Genomic DNA, 23,543 nt, shown 5'->3' with positions numbered 1-23,543 from the left:
CTGTCCCATCATGCCTGGCCCAAAATCACAAACACATCCTAACCCAAACACAAACACATAAATCACAAACACAAATTTCAGATTTATGATTTTCCCTTTCAAAATCACAAACACAAATGCAAATCCTAACACAAACATAGAAATCACAAACACAAACAAAAGCTCACAAGATTGAGACAAAATGAACCAGGAAAAAAAAAAGAAAAAGAAAAAAAGAAGAAGATAGAGAACAAGATGGAGACACATGGAGGAAGGAGCGAGGTCGTGAGGGGGGCCGGCAATGATGCATGGATGAGGGAGGGCTTGAGGGGTATGGCTGGTGGTGAGGGAGCAAATGGGGGTGTGACGAGTAACGATGATGTAGGGATAAGAGTGAGAGTGATTGAGTGAGTGAGGGTGAGAGTGCGTGAGGGTGAGGGAGGGGGGCGGCTGGGCTGAGGTAGTGAGGTTGAATGAGAGTAGGAGAGGAGAGGAGAGGAAAGGGAGATGGGGGGTGGCTGAGGAGAGTAAAGGAAGATCTTAAGGAAATTAGGGTTAGGAAATTAGGTTTATATATGTATATTTTTTGGTAATTTTGCTTTTAAGCGGGTCGGGTTTGTGCCTGGGTTCAAGGCGGGTATCACTTAAACCTGCACTTGACCCAAACCCGCTTCGGATTTTATTTTAAAAACCCAGACCCAAACCTACTGTTTCATGAATTGGGTAAAACTCGGCCCATTAGGGTTAGGTTAGGCCAAGCACCCATGGATCGGGTAAAAATTGTCATCCCTAGTTAGCTTAATTAACCCACTTTTGTTAAAAAATTGGGCTAAACTTGTATTTTTGCACTCTTTTATTTCTCTCTCCTCTCAAAACATACAAAACATAAAAGAATAAGAGAAAATAAGATCAAAAGGTGAGGGTTTTGTAGTGGAAGCTCCTATGATGGTGGTAATGTTTGTATTTTTATAAAACCCTAACTTTTTGATCTTATTTTTTCTTATTCTTTTGTGTTTTGTATGTTTTAAGGAGAGCATAAAAGAAAGCAAAAATACTTATTTAGTCCCATTTTTAATAGAAGTTGGTTATAGAATCTTAGTTAAGGTAAAGTGTCAAATTTCAAACCATGAGTAGGCAACTTAAATTTCAGCCAAATCATATGTAAGTAAGTTGCAATTAGCCTAAAAAAAAATTCATAAATGTGGAGTGATTGAAAACTAACATAATACTATTCCTATTTTATAAAAAATGTTTTAAAATGTATTTTTATCATATTATTCTTAAATTTTGTACCTACTCAAACTTAGTGTGTAGTGGTATTTTTGACCAAAAAAAAAAAAAAAAAAATGTTGAATCTCCTGGGAAAGTCTCTGAAAAAAAAGAAAAGAAAGGCAAGGTCAACGGTAAATGATACGGTGGGCGTAGGTGGCGGTAGAAGTTAATGGGTTTTACTTAACCCATGTTGCCGGTAAACGGCCAGCCTGTTGTTTTTGAAGTCTTACTTAAAAAGAACAAACTCGTGAAAAAGTCAGTCCATCCATCCACAACATCACCACAGTCCACACTCTACTATATCTTCTTCAGAATATATATTCATTTTCCTACATCAAAATTTGATTCAAAACAAACCAAACCAAACCAATGTCACCACCAACAACAGCAAGCGCCATTGTCTCATCGTCATCTTCATCCTCCTACTTCACTCTTTTCCCTCTCACCTCAACCTCACCCAAATCAAAACCCACCACCAAACTCTCCTTCAATTTCTCCAAAACCCAAACCCGCAATCTCACACTCAAAACAACAACAACAACAATTCGATCCGCAGTTTCCATCGAAAAAGAAATCCCAGAAACCGAACGACCCAACACATTCCTCCGCGAATCCGACGACCATGATTCCTCCACCTCATCCTCATCATCTTCATCCTCCACCGTCCGATCCCGGTTCGAGAAAATGATAAGGAAAGCACAGGACAGTGTGTGCAAAGCAATCGAAGGCGCCGATGGTGGAGCTAAGTTTAAGGAAGATGTGTGGTCGAGGCCTGGTGGCGGCGGAGGCATAAGTCGAGTTCTTCAAGACGGTGCCGTTTGGGAGAAAGCTGGGGTTAATGTTTCTGTCGTTTATGGGGTTATGCCACCGGAGGCTTACCGTGCCGCCACCGCCTCCGCCGAGGTGAAGCCGGGCCCCGTTCCGTTCTTTGCTGCCGGAATTAGCTCCGTAAAATTCACTCTTTTCTCTGCTTTTGATTGTGAAATTTTTTTTAACCAAAATTGTACAATAATGTGTGTAATGTGTTTGTTGTGGTGGTGTTTCAGGTTTTGCATCCAAAGAACCCATTTGCGCCCACATTGCATTTTAATTATCGATATTTTGAGACTGACGCTCCTAAAGGTACCCGTTCAATGCTTGCTTTTTTTTGATTTCTCAGAATTGAACATGTTGTGTATGGAATTTTAGTAACATAAGCCAATGTTTATGTGTCGGTGTGAACCAATTGCCTGGCTCTATTACTATGTGTTTTCCGTTGGTTTCATAGCTTTTGATGCTATTTATGTGCTTTGGTTAGTAACAAGTTCTTGATTGGGTATAGAGTATTGCACTGAATTACCACAATTTAAACTAGAATACTTATTTTCGACCAAAAAAAAAAAAAAAAAAAAAAAAAAAAAACAGAAGAAGAAGCAAAGAAGAGTCCCCGGGATATTTCTGTTAAAAATGCTGCATTGACTATGTGGGTTTTGATTTAGCTTAATCAGTAAAGTCTTTTGTTGTCGAATATAGTATTGGGTTCAAATCTTGCCTACACCCAAAAAAGAAACTCATTTGGCATCTTGGCTTGATGCTAAAGAGCAATCATCATAGAACATGCCATAGGTTTCAAATTCTATCGGAACTATTTAAAAAAAAAAAGAAAAAAAGAAGAAGAAGAAAGCTTCATTGAGCATGTTTTTCTGGTTTTCTGGCCTTTTGGATGTCAAGAATTAGAATTTGATTGTCTTGGAGTATACTTTATCTGTTCAATGACTTAGCGGATGTTAATTTCAAATATATACCACTTTGTGGAGATGTAACATGGAGTCTATTATATTTCAGTACTCTTTTGCTTATGATAATTTCTTTCTTGCTATTTCTTGCATTGGGTTGGGTTGTCTTAATCCTCAGATAATATGAACTTATTGGTAGGAATTTATGTCATCCTTTTTAAGCTTTGAAAGATGGCTGCAAGGATCAGACTCTTTTGATTTACATGAAACATAATTAACATTATAATTCAGATGTCAATTGAATAATGAGTTCTTCAAAAATTGCAATAACACATATAACTCTTTTCCTTCTCTTTATTATTGATAGATTTATTGTCTGAGATATTTTTATTATACATATAGTTTTTTTTTAATAAGTAATTTTTATTATACATATAGTACCAAAGAAAGCAAGTATTAGTGTCTAATTCTTCATCTCATGCCCCATAATTGTAAATTGGCAACCAAGGCATCCCTACCCTATTATTTGCCTATATATATGTGTGTGTGTGTGCGCGTGTGTATGTAAAGTTTGTTTCACTGATCATGTGTATTTTGAATTAGTATGATTATTTGCATTTGTATATTGATATCTCACTGTTGATTCATGCAGATGCTCCTGGAGCACCCAGACAGTGGTGGTTTGGTGGAGGAACTGATTTGACACCTGCTTACATCTTTGAAGAGGATGTCAAGCATTTCCATTCGGTATTCGCTTTAAACATCTGACATTGAATCATTTCCTTTAATTGAAATATTGACCAGCTTTCTTTCTCTTATAAACAAATCATATTATTCGTAATGATAGGTTCCAAAAATTTGAGGTGCTTCTTTCACTGTGCTTCCTTGCATAGGTTCAAAACAAAGTTTGTCTGTTTGGAATGAACTAGAATGGGATTTTTTTTTCTTTTTCTGGTTTATATGAGAAATAGGCTAGTTCTTCAGAATAAATGAGTAGAACCAAAAGGAGAAATAAATTGGGGCTTCTGCATATGCTTAATTCATCATCTTCTTAAGGTGTCCATTTGTCAACTCCAGATTAAGAATAGTAGTTCTGACATTCAATTGTGTGTCTATAGCAGCCTTAAGATGAATTGAATGCATGGTTTGGTTTGTATCTTCAAAAAGTTCTTAAATTTTAACTTATCAAAGATAAAAAGATCTTAAATTGTAGAAATTTTGTGTGATAACACTAATGGGTTTAGGCATACTGATATTGAGCTTCTTCTGTAGGTTCAAAAAAGTGCTTGTGACAAATTTGATCCTACATTCTATCCTCGATTTAAGAAATGGTGCGATGATTATTTCTATATCAAGGTATATTTCCTTTTAAATCTTACTATTATTAAAACTTATAATGTGGAGCTGATGATGCATTGATTTTTCTTACACTTGTTATGAATCTTGATAACTTTTCATTTCTAGCAACACATGTTTTTGTATGTCACCTAAATGCACTCATATGTACAAGTTGGGTTGATATCTCAACCTTTGTATGAAGTTTAGGATTTAAAATTGCTTTGTACGTCAACAAGTTGTACACAACAATGTAATCCTTACAGTTAGACCCACCTGCGAGAATCCAACCCAGCCCAATATATGGGTTGCTTTTCCCCATATTTATTGATTGCATGGAAGGAAGAGACCATTTTAAGTTCAAACCTTCAAAGTTATGGTAAAACAACCCCTTTGAGTTCACCTGAAGTAACTTGTTGAGACATAGTGGAGGAACAAGTTGGTGGCAAACATGTGGAATGGGGTTATAGGTAAACCACATTTTGTATGTTAGTTATTGAATGCTATATGGAATTCCTTCATAGTGTTTCTTTTTTTCTATTAAAGTTGAGCTTATTATCATACCCTTGAGTTTAGAAAGAATGCCTGTAATTTCTGACCAGACCAGACCAGACCAGCCAACCTGCCCTTCTTTGCCTATTATGAACTCTTATTGTTTGGGTGTTTGTGTATTGGGATGAATTTTTGGGGCCCAAAGTGAAGGAAATGCATCAAAGTTTGGCTCCCCAACCAGCCATTAATTTCAACTCATTTGTAATTTCACTTTCATCTTTGGAGTTATTTAGTAATTTAAAGTGAGTTTTATTTCCTTGTTAAGTTGTTATAACTGGCTCTGGGTCAGGTTTCCTAACCCTTTATGGGGCAGGTTGTACTGGGCAATTTGGACATACCAAAGTTACCTGAACTTTGGAGTTTGGACATTAACAACTCTCGCTAGGTCTGCCATTTGATTTCAAAATCAAAATGATCAGCAAAACTCTCTTCTTCAGTGTTGACATTATCTTTATATCACTCACCTCATCTACAGAGTTATGTTTATTGGTTTTTTTCTCTTTACTGGTGCAAATCAGAGAGCATGCTTGTTCTCTCCAGTATTCTTTGGTTGTTGATACTTTCATTGGCTGAATAGGATAGAAGTGATCTGTTATAACTACCTTGGCTCTATATATATTACATGTGAAATGTATTGAATTTTCTACCCTTTATTACTAATGGTATATGCAGCACCGAGGTGAGAGGCGGGGGCTTGGGGGAATATTTTTTGATGATCTAAATGACTATGATCAAGAGATGCTTCTTTCCTTTGCCACTGGTAATTGCTTGAGAATATAGAATTGATGTCTTATCATGTGTTTTTCAATAAGAACTCTTTAGTTTTGTCGCAGTTCAATTCTCTTCATGCTCACATCTATTGTCAATTTGTAGAATGTGCCAATTCTGTGGTTCCTGCTTACATACCAATCATAGAAAAAAGAAAGGATACGCCATTCACAGACCAGCACAAGGCATGGCAGCAATTGCGAAGAGGGCGTTATGTAGAATTCAATTTGGTACCAAAGCTGGCTCTAAAGATATTATTAAACATTAGACATCTGTTAACTCTTTGTTTTTTTCTTTGTCATGAGGCCTTGTTAACGTGTTTTCTTATTAACAAAGGTTTATGATCGTGGTACAACATTTGGACTAAAGACAGGAGGTCGAATTGAGAGTATTCTTGTTTCTCTCCCACTAACAGCTCGGTGGGAATATGACCATGTAAGCTTTTCGGATCTTTCTGAATGAATACTTCTTGTATGGTAATGCTAGAAAGTGGAATATCCTTGAATCATAATGTGGGGATGGTTTTGTTGTTTGATGTTTGCAGAAACCGGAAAATGGAACTGAAGAGTGGAAATTATTAGATGCCTGCATCAATCCAAAGGAATGGATCTAACATTGTTCAAAATTAATGTCTTTGTATCATCCCTTCCCCACTTCTCCCCTTTATTCTATTCTTCAATGAGTGTTTTTTATTGCATGGTTAGAAGTTAGTGATTGGTGTATAGGACAAATGTAATTCACTAGTAAAAGGTGATAGAGATGTAAATCATAAAATTATGAGTACGCTATCTTTTGTTGAGGACTAATAAAAATTTTCTGGCGAAAAAAATACATTGTTGAATAATTCCACTATACATTTAATAATTTTAATAATTTTCTAGTAATATTTTTCAGCAAGCACTTTTATTACCAGTCAGCTAGCTGTTGAGTCATGATAAACCGGGGACAGTTTTTCTTGCCACTTAACTGTTATGTGAGATCTAGGAGTATGAGTGGTACATACTAGATCACTCATACTCCTAGATCTCACATAAAATCACTGTAAGAAATTGGATTTATTCATTCCATTTTGGCTTGACAGTACAGATATTGGAACCCTTTTGTGTTCGTGTATAAATTGCCATGAAAAAAAACACCAATTTTGACAAAATGCTGCATATTTAGCATTCTTGGTGCGTTGGGACATTCTCAACAACCAGAAGGTATTTCCCTAAATTTTTTTCCTCCAGTTTTATTTTGGTAAATCAGGTTAGAAGTTCAATTATAAACTGTTCAAAGTTGTGAAATCTTTAGATACCTAAGTACAGACCCCACGCCAATAATGAGATAGTAATCTGCATTTAGATGCGTTTAATGAATTTTGAATGCCAGAAGTCCATGTAACTATCATTTATTTTAGCACCATGCTTTTTTTTTTCTGCAGCGGTTGATGTGGTCTTTTATTTCCTATCCATAATAAAAGTTGTGTTTTTGATGGACTAATGTAAACCACCAACTTAATCTTAGGAAGTAGTGAAAAATGCTGTAAAAGCGAAAGGGCTAAAAATATTGTTTTCATCTTTAAATTGTACATAAAATTAGATTTTTTTTCCAAAACTTTCAAAAGTTCTTTTTATTCTTAGTTTTTTGGATTCTAATTTATGTCCTTTCGTCCACTCCAATTAATTTTTATCAATCTTGCTAGGTTGCACAGGTATGCCTAAAAATGGCAGAGTACAAATGTCTGAAACAAGTATGGGTACAAATGTATCCAACATGTGTTTGGTAGTAAAATTTTTATTTTATTTATTCTAGGTACCACTCAGACACAGGATAGGAAAAAAAAAAAAAAAAAAAAATGAAAAAGAAAGAAAACAATAGGATCAAAGGATAGGCCACTGATCTTAATATCTTCAGTCGAAGGATATTTGGATTAAAGGATCTCTCTCTCTCTCTCTCTCTCTCTCGTTGACAAAGATTGATTAACTTGTAAATGCAACAATGATGCGACACTGTGATGAGCAATGCTACTTCTTTTAGGTTTGTAATTTTTTTTGAGAGAAGGGGGGTACCATGATGAATAAGGTTATTGCTCAACGCTCTTCAGGCCAATGATGAGATGCTCCTTGTTATTCGATTCATTATGAAATTGTGAAATTTGAAAATCTTTAATTTCTCCGTCTAATCTTATATTATATAATATAAAATCGAAAATATTTGATGCCAATGGAGTCATACATTTCAGCTAGCATGTATTTGGTAACTTCAAGTGTAGTTCCTTGCCCTTTCTTGACAATTCATGAATGTTAATGGAGTCATATATTTCAATCAAAAGGTGAAGTATGCATGCATGTCGATAATGCAAGACTTCTATCAACAAAGAAGTCAATGCCACGAGTTCATGCAACATTTAGTATAACTTCTTGCATTTCTTCACATAAGAAATCATGCAACTTTCTGATGGTTTGTTGGCTAATGTCAAGCCATCAATTTTGACAATTCAAGCCATTCCAACATAATGCCACATCAATTTGTAGGTCTTACGAATTTTCATATCATAATAATTCTATTTATTAATTTTATATTCCAAATTACAACCATAAATTTCAGAAAAACAAAAAAACCCTATAATCTTGAGCCTATTTTGCAAACCTCATAAAATTTCACCTTTTTTTAGTACACACAAAACTTGTACGCATTTTTAAATTTTAATTAATTGAAAACTGGTGTAGAATTTATTTATTTATTTATTTAACTATTTTAGAATCTAGAAAAATATTAGTTAAATATATATATATATATATATAGAATATTTGGGGGAAAAAACAAATGGAAGTAGCAGAACAAGGGTTTTTAAAAAATAACAAAAAACGGCAGCGTTTAAGCATAACGCGGTAGCTTAACGCAAACGCTAACCGTAAACCGCTTGAGCACCTATATAACCCATTCTTTCTACACTCATGACTTGATCTCCTTCCTCTGTTCCACGCATTCTACAACCGACTCTCTCTATCTCTCTCTCTGGGTTTGAAATTTGAATTGATATTCTATTTCATTCATCCATGGCTTCTCGATTCAGTGGGACTCCTGTTTCCTTTTTCATTTACTCTTCTCCTTTTCCTTCTCAAGAAGAAGAAGAACAAATTGGGAGTCCGAAGAGTCCTGTCAGTGTTATTCCCGTTTCGTTTTTCTCATCTCGAGAACAACAAATTGGGACTCCATTTACTCCTCACAATGCTCCTAAAATCATGAACCCTAACTTCTCCATCTCTGCTGATCGGTTCCGGTTTCGGGTGCCGTACACAACTGATGATGCTGTAGTGCTTCAGAATCTAATCCACACCATTCACTCCGTTATCAATAGAGATAAGATGAAATCAAATTCATCATCCCTAACAACTGCTCAGAGGCTCTTCAACTCACTTGATCTTGTTCAGAAAAAGGTCACGCAGCAATTGGAGAGAATTAAGGAAACCCCCACTTTTCAGATGGGGGTCAGAGATAAGAAAATTCGAATTTTGATGTCTATGCGCTGATTTTTATTCTTATTACAACACACCCACACTAATACACTACACCAACCCATACCATAAATCACTTACCAAAATGGGATTTATAAAAAAAAGAAAAAAAGAAGACCATCAAATATTAATTTCAAATATGCATCACTTGGTCCTCAAATAATACAAATTTGTTGTTGATAGGAATGTGTAATTGTAAGGATTAGATTCTTTTTGATTTACATAATGAAACGTAACTAACATTTTGAATAATGGGTTCTTGTAAAATTGCAATAACACACATCATTCAATTTAATATTGACCCCATTTATTATGTGAGATGATGCAAGTATTGTATTAGTGTCTAATTCTGCATCTCATGTCCCATTTAAGGATTTGAGTGGTCATCTTATGAAGGTATACATTTGTCAACACCAGATTAAGGATAGTAGTTCTGACATTCAATTGTGCATCTATAGCAGCATTAAGGAGAATTGAATACATGGTTTGGTTTTTATTTTCAAAAAGTTCTTGAATTTTAGAAATTGTGTGTGTGTAGGTTCAGAAAAGTGCTTTGATCCTTCTTTCTATCCTTGATTGAAGAAATGGTGCGATGATTATTTTTACATATAGAGGTATATTTCTTTTTAAAGCCTTTTATTATTAGAACTCATAAGATGGAACTGATGATGCATTGATTTTTCCAGCACTTGTTATGAATCTTAGTAACTTCTCGTTTTTAGTAACATGTGTTTTTGAAAGTCACCTAAATGCACTCAATTTACAAGTTGGGTTGATATCTCAACATTTGTATGATGTATGGGATTTAAAATTGTTTTGTATGTACACAATCCTAGTAGTTGATCCACCCCTGAGATTCCAACCCAGCCCAATATATAGGCTGGTTTCGCCCCTTTTGAATTGATTGCATGGAAGAAAGAGGGCATTTTAAGATCAAACTGTCAAAGTTCTGGTAAAACCGCCCCTTTGAGTTCACCTTTGAGAAGCAGTGGAGAAACAACTTGTCAGCAGTCCAATATATAAGCCAATTCAGAAGCTCAACAAATTCATCAATATGTTGTTTTTGCTTGGATGAAAACATGTGGTATGGGGTTATAGGTAAATCACATCCTGTTAGTCAGTTATTGAACACGTGGAATTTGTTCGTAGTTTATTTTTATTTTTAAGTTGAGCTTGTTATCATACACTTGAATTTAGAAAGAATGCCTGCAAATTCAGACCAGACTTGCCAAGCCAACCTGCCCTTCCTTGCCTGTTATGAACTTATTTTGTTTAGGTGTTTATGTTTTAGGATGAGTTTTGGGGGCCCAAAGTGGAGGGATTGCATCAAAGTTTGGCTCCCCAACCAGCCATGAATAATCAACTCATTTGTGACTTTACTTTCATCATTTCAGTTATTTAGGAATATAAAGTTAGTTTTATTACCATGTTTATTACTGGCTCTGGTTTAGGTTTCCTAACCCTTTAAGGGGCAGGTTGCACTGGGCAATTTTGTACATAGCAATTTCGAAGTGACCCAAACTTAGGACATTGATAACTCTAGCTTGGGTCTGCCCTTTGATTTCTGAATCAAAATGAGCAGATAAATTATCTCCTTCAGTGTTGAGTGTTGCATTATCTTTATAACGCCCACCTCATCAACAGACTGATGTTTATTGGTTTTATCTCTTTACTGGTGCAAATTAGAGAGCAGGCTTGTTTACTCCAGTTTTCTTTGGTGGTTGTATGTTTTCATTGGTTGAATAGGATAATAGTGAACTAAATTGGCTCTATTTATCTTACGTGTGAAACTTATTGACAGTTATGCCTTGTATTGACTACTAATGGTATATGCAGTACCAAGGTGAGAGGCGTGGGCTTGGGGGAATATTTTTTTGATGGAGCAATTGGAGAGCATTAAGGAAACCCCCACTTTTCAGAAGGGGGAGAGAAAAAAAATTCAAACTTTGATGTCTATGTGCTGATTACAACACGCACTACACAAAGTACAACTGAGAGAACACAACAGAACAGAGTTTAAAGACTGATTGACAGACAAGGGAACAAGAAACCTATGTTTTGAAAACCTTTTTTTTTTGGTTAGGACTCTTGAAGTGTAATTATGTTCTCTCTGTTTGGTAAGCCTTTTGAACGCTTTGTATTTTGAAAGAAATAGTGATTTCAGAAGTTGTGTTTTGAAAACTTTAAAAAAAAAAAAAATGCAATTAAGCCTTTGATAAAATCTTTGCAAAATGTTGTTTCTGTGAAAGAAAACACAGTTTTCTGGAAAATTTTGGAAAAAAAAAAAAAAACAAAGATCCCATGAGTTTTTTTTTTGTTGTATTTTTTCCCCCTCATAGCCAAGCTGCTATTTGTTTTTGGGTTTGAATATAAAATTGCTCTTTTTTCTCCACAAAATGGCAATGGCAAACAGACCCTTAAATCTACTTCGGGAGTCCTAAGTGCCTACACCGGCTGGCATGTTAGTTAATTGTTACCATCATTCACTGATGGTACGTGTTGTGTAAGACTAGCTATCGTTTTGAGAAGCTGTTGTATATAATAATATTTTTGGTAATCCTGATGTATATAATATGGTCTTATGTTAGTTTCTCTCACATTATTTTACAAGGGCTGCGTTGATGTATCATTATTACTTTTACTAGTCTTTTAGTATGATAAGAAAGCACTAGGTTAATCAAATTGATTTATTTTTGTTCCATAATGAATTCTGTTTTTGTGCTTCTCTTGTCTAGAATAAATTACCACTAAAGTTTTGTGTTTAGGCAGGCATGAGTAATTTGTTTGATTATTGCGTAAGCACGTTGTAATATCCCCTAAGAAAAAGAGTGTAAAAAAAAAAAAAAAAAAAAAAAAAAAAAAAAAAAGGAAGGGCGTTTATTTTAATTACTTAATTAAGTACAATTTATTTTAAGGTAAGTAGTAATTAGTAAAGTTCATATCAAAAGTTTTGTATTGGTGTTTCCAATGGCCTCATTTCCCAATACCATATGGAATATCCAAATCCATACTCAAATACAATATTGGGGGTATCCAAAAGACCCCAATACTATAATTGAAAATATGAGATATAAAATGTAAGTCTGTTAATATGTGCATGTTATATGTTTGAGACAGGTGATATGGTGCTCCCTTCTCTTACATTTATGATAGATCTTACTAATTAAATTTATTATGAGATTCATCGTGAATATGAGAGGAATGTGTATGCATGAGAGAGAGAGAGGAAACAATTTTTTTTTTAATTTTTAAATTTTTTTTTTTACTTTATAGTTTATATTATTCGAGACAGTGTACATAGGATGTTCTGCTTGTTCTGTGTATTAAATAAATTCAACATTTGGAAGCCAAAGGAATGAGGCATCTACTATTTACCAGCACCTGATAATCCACAAACCTTTATAGTCATATACTTTCAAACCGTGTGGAAGGAAAAGTTACAATAGTAAACCTACATTGACAAAAAAGATGGTGTAAGTTAGAACTCAGCATAATCTATTTGGCCAACTTGTCTATACCATTCTCGACCAGTGGTACACTTTAGAATTAGGAAGTTACCTCTATTCATTTTTTGGGAAGATAACCCATACTTATGGTTAATATAACATATTCGAGCACTACTTTACCCAAAAAATTTAAACTTAAGAGATGTGTTCAATTATGTTATATTAATTACTTCCTCTTAAATATTATGATTCAACGTGGGACATCATTCCTTAAAATCAACCATAGGGAAATTAGTGATAACAAAACCTCTTTTGGCTAGTACTCTAATAATTTTCATTTCTCATTACCAAAAGGTTGTGCTCAACATAACAAAAGTATAATTTTTTTTTTAATTTTATTTATTTATTTATTTATAAATTTATGTATTTATAAAAATATAATTATGGTTTAATTGTAATGTCCCTCTCATATTGTGATGGGTCCAAACCAACATCCTTTCATCTCTTTCTCTTACTTTGGTCAAGCCCCTCTCTCCTCGCTCATTCAATTGATAATTTGACCATGGTCGATTGACATTAGTTCAATCCAACATGATCAGTTTGGGTTATTGGTTGATTGACATTAGTTCAATCCAACATGATCAGTTTGGGTTATTGGTTGAACAAAAACCTAATTGAACTTGATACGTGAACATGCCTAAGTATGAAAGTCATAATAATGTCTAATAGCATGACGTACCTAATCTTTTCAAGAGTTATGGATTGAGAAAGTCTATAGGCACAATAAAATCTCAATATTTTTACACTATCATTGTTTTGATTTTTGAATTGTGCATTGTGGTAAGTTCAAGTATAATTTTTTTAAAAAAAAAATTTATAATTTCATTTTATTCTTACCTTTAGTGGGTTGATACCTCAACTTATGAAAATATTGTGAAATTTTGTTTTACCCATTGAAGAATTCTTTATCATTTGATTTTACTTTGACGAATGGTGGGATGCCACCTCAGCTTGTGAAAATAGTAAGATTTTGTTGTGCCTGTCTTTGTAGATTTGAAAACAAATTGATGAAGAATTGGCATTTAAGATGAAAGGTTTTCAATCTCAAAAGGTACCTATTACGGTATTACCAATAGACCTGTGAATATGGTGGTGCTTTAATTAGCAACCCTGAATCTACTGCACCTGCAGTCTTGACGCAGGAGGCTGATTAACTTTCACTACTCGATGCAATTGGTGAGAAGATACTATTTCTCCACTGTCAAATTCCATCCTAACCTTTTCACTTGTGGATGGTCCAAAGATGCGTATTTAAAATATATACATATATATATATATATATAATATAAAATAAAATACAGAGCAAAGAGAGATGTTTCAATAAAATAACGAAGTTGAAGCTTTGCTTGTAGCGAGAGCCATCTCTTTTGCTCATGAACTCGGCTTCTCATCTTTCATCCTTGACGGACCCTGAAGTTGTAATTAAGGAACTCATAAGCGAAGAAGAATCCTTCACCTCTTATGGTCATATCCTAGCTTCTGCCAAGTTCACCACAAATGCCTATAGTTTTATTTCTCTCTCTCACATGCATAAACTAGGCAATTCTTTAGCTCATAACCTAACTAAACATGCAAGACATATTAGAGGTTTTTTGTTAGCTCGTAACCTAAATAACCTAATTCGTTAGAATTATGAGAGCTATGATGAGAACGGGCTCAGTCTGACCATATGATTAGAGAGGTGTAAAAAAAAAAGGAATACAACATAGGTTGAAATTTTAAAGGGTTAAAGAAACTTAATGGGAGACCATTTTACCAATTTTTCTCTCTATAGGTATGGTTAGCATATAGCATAAAGAGAAAGGCCTTTTTTCATCAAACTTAACACATTACTCTAGAATATATGATTCATTCAGCTAAGTATGAAGCCAGTTAAGAAAGCTTCTTGTGCAGAAATAAAATTAACAAAGGTGCAGGCTGCTTATACCAGAAAAAAAGAGTTTAACTAGCCCACTTGATATCTATTTCCCATTACAATAGGTCAGAAAACAAGTACAACTAGAAACCTGAAGATAAAATAAATTGAAAATGTAAGAATACATAAAAGGGAAAATATATTTCATGAGGCATAATGAACTAATATATGGTAAATCTTGTTGTCCATGGAAAGAAGTGAATTCAGGGATCATTACATTTTTAAGAAACTGCACTCATAACATACCACAAGAAGGCTTCATTTAGATAGATGCCATTTCCGTTCATTGACATGGTTAGGGAGATTGTATTCCATTTCTTCCTGCACTGACTTTGTAGTTTCCATTAGTTCCACAAATTTCCACTCGTTATTAAACAAGAACTTTCTCTCAACATATCTATAAATATTTTTACCATATCCAAATTTTAAAACATCCACCAGGATCAAATTTCCAAACAAATAAAGACCTCCAATAATTATAATAGACTTAAGATATCATAAATTCTATAATAAAACTTTATTTTATCAAAACAGTAACTTCAAAATTTCTTATAGATTTCAACAAATAATGCCACATTTCTTGTTCCACCAAATTTAACCATTTCCAGGAGATTAAAAATGTCCGCCACATTTTCCCTTCAAAATTTCCACATTGTTAAGTGTCAGAAGTTCTTTCAGCAAACTATCCTAATGCCTCCACAAAATGTTTGGAAACTTGTTTGGTTACCATATGCAACGTAGTTGCAGCAAAGTCCAAACCTCTGAAGTTTCCACCAGATGATTGTTGAAACTTGAAACCACTAGCATAATAAGAAGATGTCTTTCCCCAATCTGGTTCAAAAAATTTCCCTCTTACACATAACAAGTTCTCTTGTTCATGGAGATTTTTCAAGAAGATGTCTCTTGCATTAAAGAAACCAACAACTTGAACCAATCAAATTAATTAATTAGGTAAATAGATAGTGTGAAACTTCAAGCAACATAAATATAGATTTCAGAAGCCAGGTCAAGTAGTGGGCCCAAATTCCATCATTTCTCATACGAAAGTCAAAACGTATCTGGCACACATTTGAACATTCTACTACATTCTTCAACATATTTGTTAGTAATTTTGAAAACATGCTGATGCTTAACAAGTACCAATATAATATAACGAACATAGAATCTACAAAAAGGGAAATGTAAGGAGTATCAAACCAACACAAAGTAGTAGCTCCAAAAACTCCTGCACTAACTAAATCGCTTCTCATCCATCATTTTTATTACTGTTAGGCTAATCAAGGAACTTGTACCCTTGTAGTGAGGGTGGCAGATAACTTTGAGTTGCAGATGGATTATCAGGGGGGTATATATAGTCCTTAGCATAACCAAGTTCCTTCATTAACTTCGTTGGTGCATTCCTCAGATGAAGAGGCACTCCCTCGTTCTGTCCAACTGATTCCCTCACTACTTTCTGTGCAGCCTCTATAGCTCGATAAACAGAGACAGACTTGGGAGCCAAAGCCAAATAAGCCACACATTGTGCAAGAATCACATTGCACTCAGGCATTCCCAAGAAATGGCAGGCTTGGTAGCATGCGACAGCCTGGTTAAGTGCAGATGGGTCCGCCAGCCCAACATCCTCACTTGCAAACCTTATCAATCTCCGGGCAATATAAAGAGGTTGTTCGCCTCCTTCTAGCATTCTTGCCAACCAATAAATTGCAGCATCTGCATCACTTCCTCTCATAGATTTGTGAAGTGCACTGATCAGATTATAGTGCTCATCACCATCTTTGTCATAAGCAAGATGCTTACTCTGAAGTGCCTCCTTAGCATAATCCAGTGCGACAATGGCTTTCAAAGAACAGACCCCATTTTCCTCATTTTCCAACAAATTCCCACCTTGGGTTCCTCCTTCTACACCTTTAGATTGGTCCCCGTGAACCCGGGCAGCCGCTGAAATAGCAGCAATCTCCAAAGCATTCAATGCCACACGAGCATCACCGTCACAATTCGCAGATATAAACTCAACAGCTTCCTCATTCACATCAACACGCATCCCTACACTCCGTGCCAATCCCTTGTCCAAATCGTCCGTGGCCCGCTTAAGCAGGAGCACAACATGATGGGGTTTCAAGGGATTAAGAGTTAAAACCCGACACCGAGACAACAAAGGTGTGATCAAATGGAAAGACGGGTTTTCCGTAGTGGCACCCATGAAGACAATACTCCCATCTTCAATAACCGGCAAGAAAGAGTCCTGTTGAGACTTATTAAACCTATGAACCTCATCCACAAACAACACAGTCCTCTTACTATACGAAATTCTTAGTTTTCTAGCATCCTCAACCGCGTCCCTAACATCCTTAACCCCAGAAGTAACAGCAGATAGTGAAACAAATCTATAAGAACAAGAAGAAGAGGAAGAACAGGAATTAACAATGGCTTTGGCAATGGAGGTCTTACCAGTACCAGGAGGACCCCAGAGGACAATAGAAGGGAGACGATTGCATTGGATTGCGGAGCGAAGGAGAGAGTTTGTGCCAAGAAGGTGGTCTTGCCCGACAACGTTGTCTATGGTACGAGGCCGCATGCGCTCTGCTAAGGGCTCGTGGGGCTTGTCGTTTTGTTGTTGTTGTGGAAGTGGGTTTTTTGAGAGTAATAGTTTGGGACGCTTGGAGATTGGATTTGTTGATTTTTGTGGTTGTTCTTGTTGAGGTACGGCGTTGGGAGGTGGTGGGGAACTGTTGTTGGTGGTGGAGGGTTTGGAATGGAAGTGGAAGAAACGGTCGAGTTTGGGTTGGAATGGAGATGGGTTGTTGTTGTTGATAGGAGGAGGAGGAGGAGGAGGTGGAGTAGAAGTGGTGGTGGTGGTGGTGGCGGCGGCGGGGGTGGATTTATGGTTGAGAATCCATTCGGTGGCTTTGAGAGTGGATTTGCCGCCGGTAGCGGCTAAGGCTTGGGCTGCCAATTCGTCTGGAAAGCCCATACTCAGTAGCTGTTCCATCTCCATTTCATTCTCTTCCATCATCTTTTGGGAATTGGGGGAGTTCGGAGTCTGGCAGTGAAATTTTGGTTGGTCTATGACAGGAGTGGTGATGAGAACTCTAATTTCTTGGCTTCTTTTGTTAAAAGTAAAGTTTTATGTACTTTTTAGCCCACTTTTTGGCTCCAAAAGGAAAAACTGAAAAGACAGAAGACGGAATGGACAGCATTCTTTCTTTGTTTGCCACGTTCGTGTGTGTGTATATATATATAAAATATTTGGTCCTAAAATCATGAAAACTTTTGAAGGTTCTAGCCTTTTGCCCTTAATTTTGAAAAAAATTAGCCATATGTCCCTTTTTCAAAACTATATAGGGATATGTCCCTGTTTCGATACTCGATTACTTTAAAATCGAGTTTCATTAAAATACTCGATTCGTAGAAAATCGAGTTATTTCAAAAAAAACTAAAAAAAAAAAAAAAAAAAAAGCATAGAACTCGATTTTAGGGAAGTCGAGTTCCAAAACGCCGCCATAGGACTTTAAAACGTCACTATAGGGCTTAAAAACGCCACTATAGGGCCCCTTGAACTTGTTATGGGGACTTATAAAAATTTTTTGCAGGAAAACGCCGCTATAGGGCTCTAAAACGTCACTATAGGGCTTAAAAACGTCACTATAAGGCACCCAGAACAAAACGATTACACTTATAAAAAATTTTGAAGAAAAACGCCGCTATAGAGACTTAAAACGTCACTATAGGGCTTAAAAACGCCACTATAGGGCACCGTGAATATAGGCCAATCACACTTCTAAAAATACTTGCAGTAAAACGCCGCTATAGGGATTTAAAACGTCACTATAGGGTTTAAAAACGCCACTATAGGGCTCCCTGAATATAGAGCAATCACACTTATAAAATTTTTTTTTGCATGGAACTCGATTTCCTGAAACTCGAGTTCCATGGAAATTTTTTATTTTTATATTTTTTTTAAGTTTGATCGGGCATAACTCGATTTTCTACAAATCGAGTATTTAATTGAACTCGATTTTAGGATAATCGAGTATCAAAACAGGGGCACGCTCCTATATAGTTTGCAAACAGGGGCATGTTGCTAATTTTTTTCAAAATTAGGGGTAAAATGCCAGAATCCTCGAAAACTTTTATTTATTTATTTATTTTTATGGAAAAGATAACAACTTCGTTCAAAATTTAAAGATAAAAATACATCATGGATAAGAGCTTGTTTTAAAAAATAATGACACTCTTCAATCTAAGCTGAATAATCAACCACGCCTAGAGCATGTTTTGCTAAAAATTGTGCAGGCCTATTACCTTATCGATGCACATGAGAGAAGGTGACATTACGAAACTCATGACAATGGTACCAAGGCCAGTTCAACAACTTTGGAGACCTTTTAAGTGAAAATTTTAAATGAGGCATTTTTTATATATTTAAATATTAATTAAATGGTTCAATAAATTAGTATCACTATAATACAAATAAATTGATATTATATACATCAAATTATTAATTGGTGTGATAACTTATAATAATTGATAAAGTAAAAGTTTGCATTAAAAAAAATAAAAGTAAAAGATAGAGTGTGCACGTATAGAACTATACATTGAGTATGGGTGGGTTAGTGTGTGTGGGGTCTAGCTGTGAGCCATGACCTATGTTCAAAATGTGTAGCTTTGTGCGTATAGTGTGGGTGGGTTAGTGTGTGGGGGCAACTGTGAGCTATAGGCCTCTGGCCTTTCACCTTTGTGCAGACTATGCTGTGTTGTGTGTATTGTGCAGGGCCAATCAACTAATGTGTTGTCTTGTCAAGAAATTTTTTTTTTCTTCGATACAAAGCTTTGACTTGTAATCACCAAACAGAAGAAATTGGATTACAACAAAGGAGACAGAGACAACGAACACTAAACTACCCATTACAATCTGCTTGAACCAGCTCAAGCAAAACAGAAGGATAATCCCCCACCCATACTTGGGAAGCTTCATTAACTCTAGCTATATGAGCTAACTCATGGGCAACTTTGTTGTACTCCCTTTTCATATGTTTGATCTTCCAACTAGAGAAAGAACTCAGCAAAGCAAGAATACCTTGATACAACTGACCAAGACTACCATCCACAAACTTCGCAGAAATGTCACTTACAGTAGAAACCGCATCTGACTCAATTATAACTTGAGATATCTTCATGTTATGAGCAAGTAAAATTCCAACCTCCACAGCTAGAGCTTCCACTTTAGCTACTGAAAAATGGCCTTGGAAATATTTGCAACAAGCTACTGTAATAGCCCCACAAGAGTCTCTAATAATAGCCCCAACACTAGAGTTTCTCCCATTCTCTGATGTCGCCCCATCAACATTCACCTTGAACACTCTAGGAGGCGGAGGAGTCCACCCACCGTTTCTAGCAACTTGATTCTTATTCACCACCACCCTTGCCATCCTATACTCATGAAGATATCTAATGGCAAAACCCCAAATATGGCTCGACAATCTACAAATTGACTCAAAAACAACAGAATTTCTGTTATGCCATATCGACCAAGCAACAACAAAAAACAATTCAAGATCTTGGACTGATCTTTTATCAATGATTTGCAGTGCAACATCAGAAACACCATACAGCTCCTACCCATTATCGTCAAATTGGATATCCCAACAGTCCCACACCCTCTTCGCCACTTCACAGTGAATGATGGAATGAAAAATTGACTCCACTTCTCTTCCGCAGCAAGGACAATTATCAGTCTCTCCAATACTTCTTTTCTTCAAATTAACCATAGTTGGAAGGGCATCAACACATGCTCTCCAAGCAAAGATTTTGATCTTTGATGGAATATTTAGGTGCCAAACCTTCTTCCACAATCGCTTCCTAGGGTCCCCGCAAGAGCTTTCTCCTTCTTTAGACGAATCCACCATATTGAGAGCTACATAGTAAGCACTTTTGACGGTAAAAACGCCCTTCATATTTCTAGCCCAAATAATTTTATCCTCCGGAAGATTATAACTAATTGGGATATTAAGTATCGTTTTTGCTTCAAAAGGCAAGAATATTGACTTAACAAGATCAGCCCTCTATCTTCTAGTTTCATAATCAATTAGAGCCGAAACCATGGGATAATCATCAAAACTACAAGGTGGAGAGACCACCTTATAAGTAGTGGGGGTAGGTAGCCACTTGTCTTTCCATATATGGATCAACTTTCCATTGCCAACTCTTCAACGCGAACCCCTTTTAACAACCTCAATCCCTTGCATTATGCTCCTCCAAGCATAGGATGGTCTAGATCCCAAACTAGCATTGAGGACATCTCCATGGGGATAGTATATAGCTTTATAAACTCGAGCTACTAGAGAGTTTGGGTTCATGAGAAGCCTCCAGCCTTGCTTTGCTAGCATGGCCAGATTGAAGGCTTGAAGGTATCTAAAGCCCATCCCGCCCTTAAGCTTAGATTTGCACAACTGCTTCCAACTCACCCACGCAATTCTTGACTCCTGTCCACGTTGCCCCCACCAAAACCTTCTCATCATACCCTCTATATCATCACACAAACCCTTAGGTAATTGAAAACAACTCATAGTATATGAAGAGATAGCTTGGGCCATTGCCTTAATGAGAATCTCCCTACCCCTATAGGCAAAAAATTTTCCTTCCACTCTGCCAACTTTCTTTAATCTTGGCAAAAACTTCATTCTTTGATTTTCTAATAATAGAGGGGAGACCCAAATACTTACCATGCCTAGAATCTTGCATAGGCCTTAAACTCTCCAATACCTCATTTTTCTTTTCCTCCTCTGTATTGGCACTAAAGAAAACCGAGGACTTATCTATATTGATTTTATGACCTGAGGCAGCTTCATACAAACGAAGAATATCAATTAACTGTTGACATTCCTGGCTATTGGCTTTACAAAAAAGTAGACTATCATCCGTAAAGAAGAGATGAGTAATCTTAGGGCAGCCTCTACAAATGGATAAGCCACTGATCAACTGATTTCTTACAGCCTTACTAATAAGAGAAGAAAAACCATCTGCACAAAGTAAGAACAAGAAGATAGGGGATCTCCTTGACGAAGACCCCTCGATGGAATAATGTTACCATAAGCTACACCATTAATAAGCACAGAATAGGAAACAGAATTAATGCAACGCATAATCATACAAATCCAGCTCTCATGGAAACCCAACTTTTTCATAACCTGTTCAATGAAGCCCCATTCCACCCTATCACAACCTTGCTTATATCCAATTTAATTGCCATATAGCAATCCCTACCATCTCTTTTGTGGTCTAGATAGTGCATGAGCTTAAAGGCTATAAGAACATTATCAATTATAAGCCTCTCAGAAAGGAAGGCACTTTAATTTTCAGATATAATACGAGGGAGGACTAATTTGAGGCGATTGGCTAAGACTTTAGAAATAAGTTTATAGATCACATTGCAAAGACTAATCGGTCTAAAGTCAGTCATTTTAGCTAGATTGTTAGTTTTTGGGATAAGCATAATGAAAGGTTTTATTTATATCAATCATAGAAATATTGGAATTTAAAACATTTAAAACCATTCCCACAACATCATTACCCACAATATCCCAATATTTTTGATAAAAGATAGCTGGCATACAATCTCGACCGGGAGACTTGGTCGGATGCATCTGCTTTAGGGCAGCTTCAATCTCATCTCTTATAAACTGCTTGATCAGAATTTGGTTCATTTCATCTGATACTTTAGGATCAACAGCTTCAACCACCTCCAGAATCCTCTCAGGATGGGAAGTCATATAAAGATTCTCAAAATATGAAACAGCCACTTCAGCCACTTCCAAGGTTGACTCTCTCCAAATCCCCCTATCATCCATAAGCTTGGAAATAGTATTCTTCTTTTTTCTCCCGGAGGCCTTTGTATGAAAATACTTTGTATTGCGATCCCCAAGACTCATCCATTGAACCTTAGACCTTTATTGCCACATGATCTCCTCACAGTCCAGCAGGTCATTAATTTCCTTTTTGAGCTTATTAATTTCGTAACCATTACTTCCATCATTATCTCTCAGCACTAGATCATTAAGGGCTTTCCTTTTATTCTAAATCTGCCTTGGGACCAAACCAAACACCAACTTGTTCCACCGTGATAATTCATCAGCACACTGCCTAAGTCCCATCACCATGCCATTCGGATTATACAAATTTACACTATCATTCCACGCTACCCTAATAATGTCCCTGTAGTCATCTCTTCTCGTCCACATTGCTTCAAACTGAATCCTTCTTTTCCGGGGCCGTTGCGAAACAATGGAATCCGTGATCAAGAGCGCACAATGGTCACTAGCAAATTCCACTAGATGATGTATCCTCATATCCTTGTAGTGATCACTCCATTCCTTCATAACTAGAGCGTGATCCAATTGAAGATACATTTTGTTTCTTCCATCTTGTATATTGCACCATGTGAATTCTGGACCACAATACCCAAGATCCATAAACCTACAGCAATCAATTGCTTCCCTAAAATCATCCATCTGTCTCTGAGATCTTCGAGCTCCCCCCATTTTTCCCCAGCTAAAGCGATTTCATTAAAATCCCCGAAACACAGCCACGGGAGCTGAAACTTTTTACTGAGAGCTTTTAATAAATCCCACGACTCCTTTCTTCTATGGACCTCAGGATTTTCATAAAACCCAGTAATTCGCCATTTAAACCCAGAATCTTCAGTAATAATGGCATCAATATGCCTATCTGAGTAGCTCTGAACATTAACAGTGATTTCCTTCTTCCACAAAAAGCCAAGCCTCCACTTCTTCCATGACTTGGAATAACTAAACCATTAATAAAACCAATACTTCCTTTCGTCTTCTCCATACTCTTCTTTTTTAGCTTTGTTTTCGATAAGAAAACAAAGTCGGGATCCCATTGTTGCACTAAATTGTGCAACGCTCAAACTGACCGAGGGTTCCCGAGCCCTCGGCAGTTCCATCCTAAGGCCCTAATTTTTCTCGGCGGTGCTGCTTAGCAG

At 36.3% G+C, this 23,543-nt stretch overlaps 2 protein-coding genes and 1 pseudogene across 3 annotated transcripts; 2 read left to right on the top strand and 1 right to left on the bottom strand.

The window, feature by feature from the left end:
- The first annotated feature begins 1,501 nt into the window (after positions 1-1,501).
- Positions 1,502-6,482, top strand: LOC115987609 (coproporphyrinogen-III oxidase 1, chloroplastic-like). Its single transcript, XM_031111196.1, has 8 exons — positions 1,502-2,199; positions 2,298-2,373; positions 3,619-3,713; positions 4,239-4,322; positions 5,526-5,613; positions 5,727-5,851; positions 5,958-6,056; positions 6,166-6,482. The coding sequence occupies exons 1-8, from the start codon at positions 1,621-1,623 to the stop codon at positions 6,232-6,234; spliced, it is 1,215 nt and encodes a 404-aa protein (XP_030967056.1). The 5' UTR covers positions 1,502-1,620; the 3' UTR covers positions 6,235-6,482.
- Positions 6,483-8,587: 2,105 nt separating this feature from the next.
- Positions 8,588-11,730, top strand: LOC115983908. Its single transcript, XM_031106769.1, has 2 exons — positions 8,588-9,094; positions 9,660-11,730. The coding sequence occupies exons 1-2, from the start codon at positions 8,663-8,665 to the stop codon at positions 9,699-9,701; spliced, it is 474 nt and encodes a 157-aa protein (XP_030962629.1). The 5' UTR covers positions 8,588-8,662; the 3' UTR covers positions 9,702-11,730.
- Positions 11,731-15,574: 3,844 nt separating this feature from the next.
- Positions 15,575-17,616, bottom strand: LOC115983953 (annotated as a pseudogene). The gene has a single exon (XR_004090315.1). The product of XR_004090315.1 is annotated as an ATPase WRNIP1 pseudogene (transcript).
- Positions 17,617-23,543: the final 5,927 nt, after the last annotated feature.

Source organism: Quercus lobata, chromosome 4 (genome assembly GCF_001633185.2).
Source record: "Quercus lobata isolate SW786 chromosome 4, ValleyOak3.0 Primary Assembly, whole genome shotgun sequence".
Lineage (NCBI taxonomy): Eukaryota > Viridiplantae > Streptophyta > Magnoliopsida > Fagales > Fagaceae > Quercus > Quercus lobata.
This window is presented reverse-complemented; position numbering and strand designations above follow the sequence as displayed.